The sequence below is a fragment of the Anoplopoma fimbria genome, chromosome 24 (assembly GCF_027596085.1).
Source record: "Anoplopoma fimbria isolate UVic2021 breed Golden Eagle Sablefish chromosome 24, Afim_UVic_2022, whole genome shotgun sequence".
NCBI lineage: Eukaryota > Metazoa > Chordata > Actinopteri > Perciformes > Anoplopomatidae > Anoplopoma > Anoplopoma fimbria.
The window spans coordinates 21,589,611-21,608,492 of NC_072472.1; the positions used below are offsets into that span (position 1 = coordinate 21,589,611).

The 18,882-nt window shown below is 39.3% G+C and overlaps 1 protein-coding gene across 1 annotated transcript in view; it reads left to right on the forward strand.

Moving 5' to 3' along the window:
• The window catches only part of esama (endothelial cell adhesion molecule a), a 56,768-nt gene extending 41,301 nt beyond the window's left edge, over positions 1–15,467 (forward strand). The window contains exons 2-7 of the mRNA XM_054626540.1: positions 7,785–7,936; positions 9,929–10,130; positions 10,272–10,427; positions 11,430–11,552; positions 11,717–11,849; positions 13,507–15,467. Of these exons, the coding sequence (XP_054482515.1) occupies positions 7,785–7,936; positions 9,929–10,130; positions 10,272–10,427; positions 11,430–11,552; positions 11,717–11,849; positions 13,507–14,044 (1,304 nt within the window). The 3' untranslated portion in view covers positions 14,045–15,467. The remainder of the gene's footprint in view (positions 1–7,784; positions 7,937–9,928; positions 10,131–10,271; positions 10,428–11,429; positions 11,553–11,716; positions 11,850–13,506) is intronic.
• Positions 15,468–18,882: the final 3,415 nt, after the last annotated feature.

Below are 18,882 nucleotides of genomic sequence, written 5' to 3' on the forward strand. Positions count from 1 at the left end.
TGCTCGCAGAACGCCAACCAACTCATGTGTACAATACACGCTTGGCTCTGAGGTTTGTACTCTCATCAACACTGATGCTTAGCCTGGAGTCCTTTCCATACATTTCACTGCATTGGGAGTCCTTAACTACCACTACTATTTTTTGTTCGAGAACACTTGCTCATGCATGAATAATATGGGGCTGTGTTTTCAAAAGAAACAGCTTGATTTGTCGCTGTTGTTACGCCCCCTTGGTGGCTCGGAGTAGAAGGACGTAACATAATGCACCAGGTTGAGCAAGTGAGGGTGTAGTCACACAAAACCAGGACCCAATATGAATTAAAGAAAGTATTTATTTACAGAAAAGCAACACAGGGATCAAAGAGGACTGTCAGTGGCACCAAAGAAAAGAACATGAATAAACCCACCCCCATTGACAGGTGCTAAGCACCCAAAAGTACAGCGGGTGGTGCTCACTCTAATCTGGGGTTTTAACAAAAGGTAAACCTACGTGCATGTAATATGTATACCCAGGGTATCTTACCTATCCTCGTTTGTCCCTGTGCGCACAACAAAGAATTAACACAAGACAAAACAAAAGTAGGCTGCTAAAGTAAATGGTTTTAACAAAGGTGTTTTAACTAAAGATTCATCAATGAACCAGCAAAACCAAGCAAAATCAACCAGAGCTCAACCCAAAAAGCAACCACCTTCTCTAACTCAAATGGGGGCTATATAAAGGGGAATGGCTGATAGGAGATCCGGAACAGGTGTGGTGATGATCAATGATTGGAACCAGGTGCGCACATCTGAGAAGGAGGAGAATGAAAACAGTGGGAGGAGACAGAACAACAACACAAACCAACAACACAAAACAGAACACAATACATGTAGGCCTACAACACGTATACATACACCACACTGTACGTAACACTGTCAATAGCAACAAAAACAGCCTGATTGTAGCTCTCAGCATTACCAGCCAATCTCATTGTTTTCCTACCAGGAAATATGATGTAAACGTGTGTGTGTGTGTCATATCCTGGCCTGTTAAACAGAGTTGTTTTGGATACATTATTCCCAATAGCTTTCATTAAATGTTCTAGTACATACCCGCAGTCTATACAGCAGTGAAACTGGACGTCACATTTTATATTTTATTTTATTGATTTACAATTTTAAATCTTACCTCTTTTTAAACATCCATTTTTTCCTTAAGCAAGTGGTTGCCTTGAGGAAGCCCAGTCGCCAGGAAAGGATGTTGGTCAGAGCAAGTGATGTTGTATATCGAGTAACCATTATTGAAAATGTAGTGGTATGATAACGAGTATAACAAGTGGGAGACTCCATTAAGTGCGATTAGGAGGGATGGTGGTTTGGTCACAGACACAGGACTTTCACTCATGAGACTGCTGTTCGTGTCTTGTGGGAAACAAAAAGTAAACGTCGACTTGACGCTTGTCACGTAACCTTGTTTAGCTTGTAACGTAACGTCATTATGCTTGTTACATACCGTAACGTAATAAAAGTTCATTTACTTTAATATTTATTTACGCTAGTTAAGTTGTTACGTTGTTAACGTTATTATTTGAAATCAAACCATGATGTTTTTTCTAACCTTAAATGAAGTAGTTTTGTTGCCTTAACCTAACTGGACCAAGGGTGCTGCAAGAATTGTCCATTTACTATTGTTTATTTTTGGATAATTATCATTAACGTGCAGTCACATAGGAAAAAAATCTCCGCGTTGACATTAACTACATTTCATGTTACATATTCGAACAAATGCATTAGGTGTGATAATCTCTGTATTAACAACTCTGTTGAATATGCAGCTGTGCCGCAGCTAATGACATGATAACTCAACCCGCAGTTGTCACGGTAACACAACACGCTTTACGGCGTAGAGAAACGGTAAAGAGAGTATCTCAGCCCTCAACACAAAGTGAACAGAGCGTATGGGTACATATATGCATATCATAACGGGGGTTGGGTGGCTCAGGATGGCATGACAAAATATATAGTTTGATTGGGTACTGTAGTTTTAACAACAATTGCCCTAAGCATACGATGATGTTTCGGAATACCCCCTTCCCTATCGTGCATAAGGTCCTATTACAAGCACACACTCACCTATTAAAGCCACCATGATACACCTTGTTAAACCAGACTTGGCGAAACTCCCCCATCACCTCCACTTAGACCCATCCAGACCTCACTACTCCCTCCATTCTCTCCATACTGAGCGAACTGGCTCCCATCTGCCCTGCCATCCGTCACCATGGAATATTTAAAGCCAGTCGTCATGAAGCCTCCAGAGTGGATTTCAGACCTGCCACACCGGGAAGGATTGAGCCTCACTGACCAAATTAAGAGTGAAGAGTTTGATTCACATGGCCTTGTTCATTTCGCTATTTATGCCTCCATTTCCCATCTCTCCACGCATTCATTCATCTTTCCCTCTGGTGGGGCGAACTCTCATGGGAGAGGAGGGATTTCTGTCAGGAAAAGCTTCTTAAAGCAGCACTTGGCAAGATTTTTATGGGGGGGAAAAAGTACAGCCGTCTGATCAGGCTAAATCATGAAGAGCAGCCCATCTACACTAATGAGGAGCTGAACATTTGGCCCATTTTCCCGCAGTGAAATGTTGGTGTCTGAGTGATCCCTGCTGGGAAGTCTTGTTTGCACACTACAGGTCACAAATTGCAGTTTTAGAACAAGTGCTAAATGTTCTTTTCCACAATAGTGAGTAAGCACCATATCCTCACAAAGCTCAAAAACACCTGAAGTCTGAAGTGGGTCTTTTATATCATTGCTTTCTTATTAATAGTTAGATGAGCATGTTGATACCACTGTATCTGTCAAATGAAGCTACAGCCAGCAGACCGTTAGCTTAGCACAAAGACAAGGAGCAGTTCAAGATATAGTACGACACAAATACCACAACTTTTCTTTTGTACATTTTGTTTTTTGTACTTATTAAATGAACAATATATAACATGTCAGTGAGCTTTAGATGTGGTTGTTGATGGTTGCATTAGGTCAGAGCAAGTGACGTAGTATATTGAGCGGTTATGAAAAGTTTGGTGGTATTTTAACAAGTATAACAGGCAAAGAAGTCTGGGAAGGGTGGTGAATGAGTCAAACAAACACAAGACTTTGACAGAGGAGGCCGCTGTTCATGACCCGTGTGAAACCAGAGGTGAACTTTGACTTTTTGCTTGTAATGTAACGTTGTTAGGCTTGTTACGTGAGAAAGTCCGTTTAGGGTGGTGGTTGTTTATTAACGGTAGTTAAGTTCTTCAAATTGTTATGTTATGTTAGATTATTTTTAACACAAACCATGTTATTTTTTTCTAACCCTAAGCAGATAGTTGTGATGCCTTAACCTAACCAATTGTTTGACAGTGTTAACAACATGGTATTGTGTCATTGTGTCATTGTGTGTTTCTGCAAGCGTGAAACAAGGCTGATGTAAAACCTTTTAATGAATCCTTTTTTTTGGGAGGGTTCAGAAACGTTGACTATCAACGCATCCTGTGATTCGCAGAAACATACTATGGCAACATTCTTTCTGGTGAATGGGTTGAGAAATGAACAGGTGTTTTTCCCAAGATGCATTGCATTCCTTTCTAAATACACCAGTCCAGACATTTAAACCCCACTTGCCGTTTCTTTAAGCACACCAGTCATTGCGTTGTGTTGTCTTTCACATCATCGTCCTTGTCCCGGAGACTTTTATTTCACGTTGGTACGCCCAGTATTCCGTCCTTCTCTCGGAGACTTACAGCAGCCTCTCAGTGGAGTCTGTTACCGGCTTACTGCAATCATCAGAGAGCTGCTCTGCTATGACTCATTGCGTTTATGTTTAAGCCTCTTTCTGTCATCTCTACATGTCCACTGATGCAGCCATCCACCCATCAGCCAGCACCTCTCCAGACAGGAGGTCTGCTTCTCACTGCCACAGCAAATCTGCTTAAGGTCTAAAGAGACATTGACACAATGTATCTTGTGCCCGTCTCTTCTCCTCCCTTTCTCCTCCTTTTCAGCACCTTTCTTTCTTCCTTCCACTGTTCATCTTTTTTTGCATCCATCTCCTTCCTCAACTCTGTCTATATCCTAATGACTTCATTGGAGTGACTCTTTATTAGAAACAATGTTCCAGAAGGGGAATAGCCCACACATTTTCTGTCTCTCTCATCACTGTCACTTATCAGCTCCATCTATCTCCACAGTGACAGAGAAACTGATACCTACACCTACTCTCTGTAGAGATCTCTTTACATGGTGCATTGTTGCTGGTCTAATTTCAGCTGTGCCGAGGAAACACAAGAGGTGTTCATTATTAATTATATTCATTTAAAATTACAGATGGATTTTTCTTAAGACTAGGGGGAAAAAACAGATATACCCTTCTTAAGACTAGGGGGAAAAAACAGATATACCCTTGATTATAATGCAAATAATCTTTAGACATTTTTTTTAAGGATGTATATGCATATTTATTATTAAGGCGGGTATCATTTATATAAAAATGTTTTATATTTTGTTAAACCCTCTGGTAGTGATGAATCTAGAAAGACCAAGAAGTGCATTCGCAAAACACCGACCTCAGCCAAGGCCAATCCACTCCAAATTGTAATAGATTCTTCCTTGGCCCATGATAAACCCTTCCAAGAAGTTTCATGAGAAAACAGGCCGGTAGTTTTTACGTTATCAGTGCTGACAGACAAACAACCAAACCGAAAAACATAACCTTCTTGGCAGAGGTAATTTTCACCTGAATCTGTAGCTCCCTCTCGGCTTTAACTGCTCTTATAGTGTAGCAGCAGGCAGTTGTTTTCAAGGTAAAAGCTCTATACAGCCACTGTCCACTATCTGCTCAGCAGCACACAGCAGGCAGTAACAGTTTGTAACTAGCTGGTGAACATAGTGGAGCATTTAGCAGCTAGAGATACAGATACTTCCCTCAATAGTTGGTGGAGACCAAAAACAGAGCTAAAAGAGAGTGAATATTGGACTTACATTCATCAGGTGAACATACAACACCACTCCAAATGAATGGCAATGTTTGTCCATAGTTGCTGGATGTAAAAAATAATCAAGTTCATCCTATCATGTTGTGTTAACAACTTGTTTTCACTTTCACAGTTGTACATAAATACAGTATTGGAGGTTTTAAGATGAAACAAAATAATGTATTGTTCTGTTACAGGAACGGTACATAAAAAAATCAAATCGCACCTAACAACATCAGGCTGCTTGTAAGGCAACAACTGGGTCATATTCCAATAAAGCTCCTTCAAATGAATGTCTCTCCCCAGCTGATATCTACAGCGAGGTTCATCATTGGTTCATCATTCATTTCCTGTGTTACCACCTTCATATGCTAGACTGAGCAATCAGGACACTTCTAAACTACTGTTTCATTGTGACTTTAAAGCAGCGCTGGGGAGCTTCTGCAAGTTGGAGATCCCAAATGGCTGCAGGCCTGAGGCAAATGTTTGAATACTGAGGACTTCAATACCCAGAAGTCATGCACCATGACATTGGCAGACCAAGTGTCTTCTTTGTAGTATCTAGCTGGTGCAGATGTAGGGGAGAGGTTCAGCTATCAGTCTGGACAGAACACTACTTCACACCTTACATTTCATTGCATCACTTCCTGTGAATGGAGAAATATTCATGTGAGTTACAATTGTGGCCCCGACAGGAATGAGCGATGACACAAAATGCACAGTGCACGGGTGTGAGTAGAAAATCTCAAGTGGATGTCATTAGCTAGATTCCCCTCTTTTTGCATCGCATTCACACAAAGGTCACTGTCACACTGGTTAGCACACAGAAATCCCATCCATTCTTTAAAACGTGTCACATGTCTACATAGCATGCTTTGTGATGAACCCTGTGTGACGGATCAGACTCAGGACTGTACACCTTCCCTCAGTGTTGGAACCGTTTATAGGAATCTCATCTAAGGGGGAAAGTTCTGGAAGGCAAAAAGAAATCCTGCCTAGAGGAGAGGTGGAAGGGTCAGCGCTGTGAGAGATAAAGAGAAGATCAGGGGGGAGGCTATGTGAGGGGAGGGTGATGGAGAAGTGTATGTGTGTGTTTGTCACCCTCTTTCATACTATCTGTGTCTGATTATCTGTTATAATAGGGATGGACAGAGGAGTTAGGTCAGATAAACGCTTTCTGTTTAATTAAACATGATCCAAATTAAAATCATTTTTCACCAAAAAAGGAAATTACATTCAGTTGAGACAATGTCAAAGAACATGAATAAACTGAAGTCAAAATTAAGTGATTGGTTGAATAAATAAATAAAGCACAGTGAGCATTAACACAAAACTGTTTTCATGTATGAATGACGGCCATTTGAGTGGTGACACAATAAAAGATCCAAAACTGGTTATTGCTTATAAAAATATTTTTAATATTAAGGAAAATATAATATGTAAATATCAAGCTGAAGGAAAATGCATTTTCACATTTGTTTCTGAGTGGTGCATGTGTTTTGGCTCTCTGCTGCCCCTCTCTGGCCAAGCATGCACACTACACTTTACTCTGACAGTCGGACACCAAGTAGTTCATTTCAGGCCGCTCCAGGTAAACTACTCTGGCTTTTTTCTTCTCCACAGGTGGATTCTTGTTCTTTGTATTTAATTTAACTCTTAATTTGAACTTGGGATACTGAATACTGTTATCAACTAGCAATTCAAGCTATTAGAGATTCATTGCAATAATGAGATCAATCCAATTAAAACAAATTACGGCATTAACAGCATAATTGAGGTCATTTCTACTGGGCCTGTATTTAATTAAATGAATACAGAGGTGAATATTTTGTCATTGTTAAAAAAGAAGGTTTTTCTTTCTTTCTTTTTTTTTTTTCCTCTCATATTGACGTCACATATCAACGTCACATAAAGTCCCACATAATTCCCTTAGATCAAGTCTTTTAGAGATGAAACATGGAAATCTCAGTGGACATGAGGCTTGACAGACAGACGGTTGGAAACTGAGCTTGTGTCCTGTTCTGGACTGTGTTTTCTGCTTGACTGAAGATGTGTGTTGTAGAATTTTGAGGACTTCACCTCCACACATGCTCACCTGCATGGATATTCTCTCAGCTTTGGTTGGTAGGAACATTTGTAATGATTTGAATGATGACGTATAGACTTGTTTTCATATGTTCCTCCTTGAGACACGATGAAGCCTTTCCTCAGCATATTTTACTCTATTTCTGATATTCTTACTGCATAGACTTTCCTTATGACTTATGACATTCATGCCAGACTTTCAGTGTTTAGTAGACATGATGCTGCTAGTAAGTTTTTATGTGTATATGTTTTTGCTTTTTTCAGACACGGGTTTAGAAATGTTGAGATTCAACCTATCATTGGTTTGCAGAACCGTACAATGCAAACATTATTTTGGGTCTTGTCTGTTCTTCATCTTTTATGATCTTTCTTTTTTTGTGTCATTTTTGAATGATATTTCATTTTTCATTTTGTCATTTTTTTTTCTCCCTCCTTGTGTATGTGAATTTGGTTTTAACTTGTGTTTGGTGTTTTTTTTTTTGCTGAACTGTTAACCACTTGTGTGCCCGTTACATTTTTACGTGACATATGAAACATCTAGTTTAATTGAAAGCCGCAGCTGGACAACTAATGACATAATGATATTACTGACTCATGAAGTAGATACATATTGATTCAGCTCTACAATGTGCATGAAGACATGGACCTAGTGGAGATGGGTCACACTGACAGTTCTCCTCTCTCTTCCCTTCCTCCATCCAGGCATATGGGCCCAGATCCAGATGCCCCAACCCAGCCTGGATGTGACCAAGGGTCGGATGGTGGTGCTGAGGGCCACGTACAGCACAGGGGCGAGCAGCGACCTAAACACCAACACCATCCTCTGGAACTTTGTCTCCAACAGCACCCAGCTGGTGAGGAAGCCCATGGGAGACACTACATTCAGTCAAATGGGACTCAATGATGTTATACTTCATATCTAATATACTACAGTATCTACAGCCCAGCAGGGAAATATTTTACTTTGCCTTCTGTGGCTATAATATCTGGGATTACAGTTATGTTCTTATGCTGTTAATCTGGCAAAGCTCTTCCTTTGTAAACCCTTGGAAATAAATCCAAGACAAAACCGGCTTAAGCTTTAATTATTATATATTATTTCTTTCCTGCTTTAATATACTTCACTGTTGGAAGTGAAGGTAGGAAATTAAGATGAACGTGTTTTTCCAAATCAAAGTATTTATGTGGTAAACCATGATATGAAGCCGGAGGGGTTTTGCAACAAACCCAGCTGAACACCCCCACCCCCCCCCCTCGTCCTCAGCCCTGTATTGTTTTTTCCCATCATCTAGAGACCTGGCCGCGGCTCAGATTACGTATCGGCCCAGGTCGGATCATTGGGCTGTACAGATGGACGACCCAAAAGAGGATCATAATCAAAAGGAAACAGGGGAAAAGAGAACTCAGAGAGCTGGAATAGACACAGTTGATTTAAAGTGAGGTTTATTTTTATTTTTTCATGCGCCGGGACAGCCATCAGTGGGACTCAGCAGTGGGACTCTGCTCTGCTGTCATTAGTAGCCAAACTGATGAATACAAAGAACAAAGTTACTCCCTCAAAGCTAAACCTGGATGCCTTATGTTACAGGGATTCACAGCCATCCCCATGTGGTCATTAAATCTGACAAACAGTCTAGGTAGTTGAAAATTGAAAAAACAGTTCAGTGTTGTTTTCCCCAAACTAAATTATTTTCTGATGTGTATTCTACCGGATCTTGTCACGGAGAAAATCCTTCATGAGTTTTTCCTACATGTCATGTGGGTGTTTTGTGTCTCACATCTCTCCTAATTGGCCTCACTGCACTGACACCTTACTAAAAGGGTATTGACTCATCAGCGTTGACGTTTGAGAGTCACTAAATTTGTTGTTAAATCTAGCTTCAATACAATTTGAATAGTTTTCAAACTCAGTACCATTCTTTGTTTCTGTGCTGACTCAGTTACTTTACGTTTTCACATATATCATGCAGACAATACTCTACGTACAACATTTAAGGTCCCATATTATAGAAAGTGAGTCTGTGTTTTATTTTAAAGTAGGTCCAGGTGCTATATCAATACTGTTAAAGTATCAAAAAGCTCAATCAGCAGAGCATTGCACACAGCCCGTAGTCAGACGAGCTGCCTTTAAAGGAGCCGTGCGGCTTCCTATAGGTTGTGATGTCACAACGATAAAGTCAGCGGTAGAAGTGTCACTAAACAAAAAGCAGATGGGAATTTTATATTGGATTTGTATTTTTGCAGAATATAAGCTCTACAGCAAACAAACTCTTATGATACTTACAGGTTTTGTCATGCAAGATAATCTTCACAAAACCACCACTTTTAAGATTGTTGCATCGGGTAAAAAGCTAACATTAGCCCACTGGTTGCTACTGAAGACTTAAATCTATAAAAACAGGTCACAATGTACATTCATCCATCGTACAATATAGATTCATTGGCTAAATAATTCCCATGGACAGCTGGGCTTTGTAGTTTTTAGCATTCCTCAAACCAGAGCAAATAGTGCTGTTACTTTTAGCAGAGGTTTGGTACTCTAGTGAGTATGTGTGGCAGGAAAAGGGCCTCCAACGTGCAGCACGTGATTCTATGAGAAGATTTGATCAGCGAAGTACAAATTGTGTTTCATGTAACCCAGATGACTCTGTAATGCATTCAACCAAATTTTGGAGAAATGCCAAACAATCACAGTGTTCTGGGCAGGATTAAAAATCCTTTTGATTCTTCTGACCCGGGATAACCGCCACACGCAATGGTACTTTCGTGGATGTTGATGACACTGGCTTCTCTTTTATTTCCTCTTCAGTTAGGTCTGACTTTTCTCTCTCTGTTGTCCCGTCTAGGTCATTGCCTACACCAAGGACTCCACCAGCATGGGCAGCCCCCAGTTCAAGGGCCGCGTCGGTTTCTCCTCCAGCATGCCCTCACGCGATGTGTCGCTGTACATCAACAACACCCAGGAGTCCGACTCGGGACGCTACGTCTGCCAGGTCATCATCCCCAATAATCCTGCCCTCACCGCTGAGCTCAGTCTGGACGTGAAGGGTGAGACCCAGATCCTTCTGGGGAAGACGTGAAAAATGCACTTCACCTCGCCCGCAGTGTACTTTATACTTTTAACATAGAATTTGTTATTCGTTGTATTATTTATCAAAAATAAACATTTTTGTAATCCTCTCGTCTCAGTCCCTCCTGGGGTTCCCAAGTGCTCTCTATCAGGGAAGCCAGTGGTGAAGGGGAACGTGACTCTGAGCTGCAAAACCAGCTCCGGGAAGCCCGTCCCTCTGTACAAGTGGCAGAAAACCAGTCCCAGCTCGGAGGTCTTCTTCTCACCCATGCTCAGTGAGTGCACTCGGCACATTCATGTTGCTGGGAGTTGCTGAGCAACAGTTAAATGCCTTAATATTTTTTGAATGATTTTAATTCTTTAAATCTGTGTGATGGGAACAGTAATGATAGGTAGTTTTTATGTGATTGTAGCATTTAACAAATTATTCAGATGGTATAAGAACAGAATGTTTTTTATACTACCACTTTGAGTCAACGTACTCAGAAATATTCACATTTGTGGAATCTTAGTGCATACCATTTATTTATGTAAGATGAAGTGATGATGGTGGTGCCGTTAGAGTAGCAGATATCCAAAGGGGTTTGTTCATTTTAAAGGAATTGTACTTGTTCGCTTTCTTGCAGAAGAGTTAGATGAGTGTATTATTCTTTTTTTTTTAACCTTTGGACAGACGCAGGCTCACTGTTTCCACCTGCTTGCAGGCTTAAGGCTAAGCCAAGCGCCTGGGCGATGTAGCTTCATATTTAACGGACAGACATGAGTGGTGTCAATCTTCTCAACAAACTAATTTTTCTCTAATCTACTATTAGATTATTAATACATATAGTAACAATATATTATTGTATATTTTATGTTTCCATATATATATACACACACATATAGGAAGTAGTTGTTTGCTGGTGTACTTATGCTTGAAAATCATAAAGAGAACTTTTAAATAAACTACTTATTAAATTGAGACCTAAAGACATCATAGTGGACACACAAAAGCTGAACTATTCCTTTAAGGAAAGAAAGGAATACTTGTTGTCTTGATATGTGGTTCTTGTTATTTTAGATGACATCATTAGTCATGAATTAAGGATGAATCATTATTTGAAGAGTATGTTTGTGAAAATATATACTGCCTAAAGTATAATGTGTCAAAGCAATGGGTGCTTCTGCATCAGATTTTGTGCTGTCATGTGTTTTCATGCGATGGCCCAAATACAAACAGAATAATGTGTATGCATGCATGCTTGATCGTAGTCTTCTGTGTCCAACGGTGTTTTTAGACGAGAAGATGGGCACTCTGAAGCTGAGCAACCTGAGCAGTAACATGTCGGGGAAGTACGTGTGCACAGCCAGGAACTTGGCCGGATCAGAGACCTGCTTCATCAACCTGGAGATCGTCACCTGTACGTAGCACACAACAACACTTGATAAAAAGTTGTTTTGTCCTTAAGCTAGTGTTTCCAATACAACGCCTATATTACACACAGAGAAACATTCCTGAAAACAGTATCTATGCTTCATAGACATTTTCATGTAGTTCTTGTGTGTCCCATGATTCTTCCTGTAGCCACTAATGTGGGGATGATCGCTGGCGCCACAGTGGGCGCAGTGATTGGCTTCATCTTCCTCCTCCTCATCTGCCTGTTTTTCCTGGTGAAGAGGCGGAGAGACAACGAGGACGACATGGCCAACGAAATCAAGTGAGTTCATGTGGATTACCTCCAAGCGGCCTGAATCACATGTACTAAAGGGGACATACCATGAAAACCTGTGCTCATACATGTGGGTATCTGGAGTGTCTGGCAACACACGCACTGTGAAATAAGACAACACACTCAGTTCTTTGTGGGCTGCCTAGATCAGAAAACATGTGATTCAACAAGCCAATCAGATTTGTCTCATGCAGGCTCATTAGAATATACCACCCACGACCTGAGAATCACCTTTGCAAAGACTGAGCTTTTTCTGGAGGGGTCTTAAAGAGACATGCGCTAAAACAGGGGTTTTCAGACAGGCTAACTACAGGTATATTCAGACCAACAGGATGAGGAAAAAAATGTGATATTTGACAACTAAAGCATCTTAACATGTTGTAGTAGAAAATGAAAATACAAGTATACAACTGAAAATAAGCATGATAAGTCCCCTTTAATACATTTACAGAATATTCTGTGATTAAAATACATTGCCTACAATGGAACATTCCTAAAGCATATACATAAAGGCTCTCTAAGAATCTGATGTGGTTTATATTTATAAATTAGTAGGATACATTTCCTTGAAAGCTAAGTTCAACTGTTAACATTTAGATGCAGTTATTTGGAAATTAAATTGGAATTTGATTATTATTGTTTTTTGGCTAGATTGATGTATTTTAATTCAATGATGGTGCTATAATATGTGAAACACACACAAGTGGCAAGCTAATGCAGGTGATCCATATGATGACTTGATTACCAATGATTTGATTATCCTATAGGATGCTTTGTTATGATTGGAAATGTATAGAAAGTGGTTTTCAACCAGCCATTCTGAGGAAGACACATGTTGAAATGTTGGGCTTTAGGTTCAGCACCATGTTTTTGACAAAAATAGAGACTATGTGCTGTCCTCCTTCTTCAACCAGACTCTGAATATCGTCCACCTAAAGTTGCAAAGCATTATGTTGACGATTATTTTCTCAGCTAAGGGATTCATTGTTTTGTTTGTAAAATGTCAGAAAATAGTGAAAACAGTTAGCATATTTCTAATAAACCGCACCGTTCGTACTTTGCACATTCTAGTTCAAACACTTGATGCTGACTGAATTTAGAGTCTTAACCTCTTGGCTCAGAAGCCAATATTTTAACATTTCTATTACATCTTAATATATGACTGACATATTTACATCTGACATCACATTTGCATCTTAACCTTTTAAGTGGCCCTCAGGCCATGAACAGAAACCAAAATTTGGTTTCTGGACTTATTTACAGATTCACACATAACATTATAATATGCTCAATGGGTATTTAGGTAGTGCACTGTATTAGAGTTTAAAAGTATAAACAAATACACTTTAAGAGCAGCAGATACAGAAATGCCTTTAAAAAATGTTTACAATAAATAACTAGTCAAAAGTTAAACAGTTTTGTAATGTTGCATGTTTGTTTGATAGGAAATTCATTTTTAATGGCACATGGATTTGTTTTGTCTAGCAACGCTTATTTCCATTGTAACTTGAAAACTACACCGTCACTATTGTTTGGCTCCTTATATTGTTCTATAAATGGCCCACAGTCAAATGTGCCCCCCTGTTTTATTTCTCTATCAATGTTAAGTGAAGCTCTTGTTTGTGTCTCTCCCCCCCCCCTCCAGGGAGGACGCGCAGGCTCCTAAGCGTGTGTCCTGGGCGAAGAGCGGCATGGGTTCAGATATCATCTCCAAGAATGGCACCTTGTCCTCCATCGCCTCCAGCCCGCACCACAAAGAGCCCTCCCACAACCACAACAACCACCACCACCTGCAGCATTACCCCCAGCGCCCGCCTTCCGACACCGCCTCCATCATCACCGCCACTGGCAGCATGGCCGGCTACCGGCCGTCCCGCCACCACGGAGCCTCCACCCCCACCCACTATGGCTACAACAACAACACCACGCTGCCGCGCGGACAGACCGTCTCCTCCGAGGGGAGCATCAATGGGAGCTCCCTGCCCAGACCGGAGCGCTACACCCAGCTGCCCCAGGCTCAGGTGCTGCCCCAGACCTACAGCCAGCCTCAGCTGCAGCTCCAGGCGGCTCCGTCCCCGCCGCCGCTGCTGCCCACCTCCACTGTCACAGCCTCCAACATCGCCCGCATGGGAGGGGTGCCCATCATGGTGCCTGCACAGAACCAGGCCGGGTCTCTGGTCTAACGCTGGCCCAACAGTGCTGTTGACAAAAAACAGTGGAATGCTGTCCCTTTACACTCTCGATAAGGGTCAGCTGCTTCAACTACGATTTTAGCAGAATCGCAGTAGATGAAAAGGTCAAATTCACGAATTGACGCTTGCTTTGGCGCCAACAAGCTTTTATGTCAAGACTCTCCGACACAGACTGTTTACTTGCTTTAAGTATACTCAAGTCTTTTTATATTGTGTATGCACTGCATACATTGCAAACGATGTATAGATATAATTTTCATACATACATTTGTCCAGTATCCTCTTTTCTACCTTATTATTGCATTTCTATTTTATTGGTTGTATTCTTTTTTCTTCAAATGTTGCTTTAAAATAGCGTATTATATTTACTTATTCCACAAAGTCAACAGCAAATTGATCATCACCATGTGTGTGCAAGTCTCATGGATGAACATTCAGATTAAATAAGAACAGAGTTATGCAGATCTTAAAAAACAACCTAAAGCAAGAATTATGAAGACCAAAATGGGTTTTAAGCACAATATGTCAGAACTGTTCAGAGGAGAAAATGTTGCTCAAAGTGAAGTTAGTGAGGAATTGGGTGAGATGTATGAAGGTTTATGTTTTAATGAGAAGATTTCTGCAGCAGAAAGATAGACAAAACAACATGATACATATTATAAAGTTTGGCATTGCAAAGTATCCTGATCCTTTTTTTTTTTGGCTTTACTTCTGTCGGTGGTTCCGCTTATAAAATGTCATTAAACACAGATTAGCAAAAGCTTCTTATAACATTGAGCACTATTCAGAACTGCAGTATTATGACTTTGCTAAAACACAAGTACACACTTGTAATAATTTTAAAGTTGCCAGCAGAATTGAAATTGTAAATATGATATTTATTTTCTGATAAATGTGTATTGAACGTTTATTTCAAGTCATATGTTTGCTTGCATCACCGGATACTGAACCAAAGATATACAGTACAACATGCTCCGTTTAGAGGCTGTAGTTTATTTGATGGAGCAGGTCAGTGGGGAAGAACCTGTTGACATCAACAAGACGTGGAAACAGGCTTCAGACAGCTTATAGACAAACCTTCTTTCCCATTCCATCAGCATGGCAAAGTAATAGTAACTTGTTTTTTGGTACAAGACGTTTCAGAAGAGAAATCTAAACGTTGGATTAAACCAGGTTCCAAATTCTTGTTGCATTTTGTTGACATATTAGCGTCTAAAGTTTTGACTGAGGGACATTTGGATATCTCTTTGTATTACTCTATAAATCAGAAAATACTGTTGACAGCCATAAAAATACTCCGTTTCTCCATGTTTATAATAATAAAATGTTGTATAACTTATTTAGAGAAAATGGCCTTTAAAGATATGTTTTGTAAAATGAAAGACATTTTGAGGTTTTCTGATGTTATGTTTTTTTAAATATGCAAATGAGGCATTATCTAATGGCAACATTTCGTGAATTTAGTAGAAATCTACAGACGCAAATAGACAAAGTAGTAAAATACACACCTTCATGTGTATTTTGGATGTTTTCTTTCCTGTAGTCTAAAAGAAGTCATGTTATGGACGCTAAATATTTTTCCTGGGGGTCTCCCATTAAAGTTGGGGGGGCTTAGTTTGTAAAATATAAATATATGTTGGCTTAATATGATTGAACCAAACAAAAACTGGATTTTGGCTCCAAAGCTGTAGTTTCCATTAAAAAAAAAAGAATAGCAGTGCATATTTTTTAAACAAAATCATTCCTGTATTGTGCTGCAGGGATCTGTGTTCGGTCAGTATTTCTGAATCAGAACAGCTGTGAGCTCATGATGCACAGGATGACAGGACTGTCACTCACTGAGTGATCATTGAGATTCTTATCAACAATTTCAGTTTTTAAATCTTTGTTTCAGAGTCTGAATGACTCGATGATCTTAGCACATTCACACTGAACCGTGGTGTCAAATACATTTTCACACAAAACGTGAGCGTTGAAATCCAAGAATCATTTTTAACTGTTTTATTATTGTTCATTTTAACTTTTTTTCTTTTCTTATTCTAACCATTTTCAAGTCACATAACTGCCTATTGAAATATATCATGTGGATTTGCAACAGATATATGTATACTGATAGAGATCATGCCATCTATTCTGCTGTATTGTCATTACACTGGAGCATATGTTTGTGCAAACCAGAATAATTCTCAAATGAATCATTTGAAACTTGATGATGTAAGAGCATCCTTTACAGCCCGTCTCCGTTTGACACCAGCTTGACAGGACAGTGGTGGTTGTATCTTGTTTGTATTGTTTTTAAAGCATTAAAACAACGGAAAGAGTTCATGGAAGCTGGTATTGAGGAATCAGTTTGACAGGACTTATGCAGAGTCCTCACAGTCCTCACAGCTGAAGGGTTTTAACATGTGAAAGGGTCATTTTAAAACAAATGTCTACATTATTAACATGACAATGTATTCGAGACACGCCTTTATTTTTATACAGCGATGAAGTATCTGAGCACAGGAGCTAAAGAAGTGCTCCCCGTCAGACCATGATGCATTGTACTGCGGACAACAGCAGGCCTGAACTGTGGACGTTGATGTGCAGTGTGCACTTGTATCCTCTATATTTATGTTCATGGAAAAACGCTTTGTATGACATTTTCAATTAAAAGAGAAATTATGAGTTGTGTGTTGTTGGTGTTTTTTTGAGTTTACAGCTAAATTCCAAAGCGATTCTTATTTTTCTAGTAAAGAATGTTTTTTATTCAAGGTGAAAGAAGTTGTTGATTCCAAAGTGAAACTTCAATGTAGCTGATGAGGATGGTTTGAACCAGAAATACATTAAATTACTTCCAGGAGTTTATATCTAAACACTGTCTATTAATAATCAGAAATCAAACTGCAGTGCAGTCATGCCATCGTCTGCCTTCACTGGCCCTGATCAGCCAGTACAGGAGAGTGAATGAAAACTGACCTACTCTTATTCCCTGTAATATTATTTCACACGGCCACAAGATGTATTTTCTAATTGGCACTATAATGCACAACATCATCGATGGTGGAATAGAATTGAATCTTTAAACTCCCCATTGATACATATTTTAAAGTAACTATCCTAATTCATTTAAAATTCTAATAGCAGTATACGTATGTTTAGTTAGTATTTGATGCTCATTCTCAGAGGTATCCCTGAGATTTAAAGTGAACCACCAGAGGGCAGCAAATTGACAATTTGGGAAATACATTAGAAATGGTGGGGTGGGGGGGTCCTATGGTTAAAGGACACGCGGTCATTTAATGTTAAACCTAACACTGTTCTGTAGTTTGCCCTTCACACCGTCCTAGTTATAGATATGTTTTTGTTATTGTAATATGTGAACTTATGTTTCTAATTAATCAAATGAGGAGTGAAGTTTGTATCATTCTGCGTTTGAAGAAGAAGAGTTCCAGCAAAGGTTAAAACAAATCTGACGATTTAACACCTTTAAATAATTTGAAGATTACTTCGAAAATAGATGAAATGCATGTGCAAGAATCTTTCAAGAAGCATCACTGATGGTTTAAAGATATATTTCATTTCTATATATATTCCTAAACAATGATTTTACATATGTTACATGTGTGTTTGTTAGGAGATGTGTTATGATGTAAAATGATGGCCCTGCTCAGAGTCTTCATGATGTACTGTGACAATAATGGACAGAGGCACATCTGGTCTCAACCTGATCCTGGTGGAGTGCTCCTCGTCCTCTCCTGCTGAGGACATGAGCTTCAGGCAGTGACAGCCTGGAGAATGGATCCACCAATCAGATATGAGAGGTGTTCTGTAGGTTTCATCAACACACAGAAATCACAATAACTATACTTATAAGCACTCCTAAATATTCAAAATGATTTATAACAATTATCACATTATAAAGCATTTTTTATTGACTCAAGAGGTCAAGTGATACTTCATAATTGCTGGTAACTAATAATCTTTTATGATTTCTCTTATTGGTCATTATTCATTTTGAGTCGAGTGGAAATTCATTTTACATTTAAGTTTTACATAGCTTAAAGCAAACAATTACCACTTAGAGTAACTTAAAATCACATTATAATGCATATAGAAAGCATTACTACAATGGGAATTTTAATACACTATGATCCTTGCAAAACAAATGTCAGTGAATGACCATACATGATGAGTATATTTTAAATGCTTTATAATGTAATAAATAGTTAAAAATAATTATGAATATTTAGAAGTGCCTATAACTAAAATTAACAGTGATATTAGAAGATTTTGATGCATTATAAAAATGTTTATATTGCATAATAGACATAGGCGTTCTAGCAATACATTCTTAAGAATATTTCCCTATGAGTTTTAAATCTGAAATTCTATTTGATAAAGTACTGAATTATTAACAAGGGATAAATGTATGATTTAAACAACTTTTCTATTGCGCAGGTTGCTTGTTTCTTTACTCATTTTACACATTGTTGTCCTGACCTAAAACATCCTGTAAAATATTTTTTCCCCCAGAAGACACTGTTTCATGCATAGTTAACCCCGTCCACATCTTCTTCCATCAGCCCATGATAATAGCTGCCAAACACTAAAGGTGAAGAAAGAAAAAAGCAGATGCAGTCACGACTAGGGTAGAATGTTTATTAGAATTTGCGATTAGCGATGCAACATTCACCTACATGGCGCAAACGGAAGTCATAATTATGCTAATATGCAAATATGCACGCCTTAATTGACATGAGCTCATCTCATCAGGGGATGATATATCCAAGGACAAGTCAGTGAGACACCTCCACGTGGCTGAACAGGGCGGAAACCGAAGTAGAAAA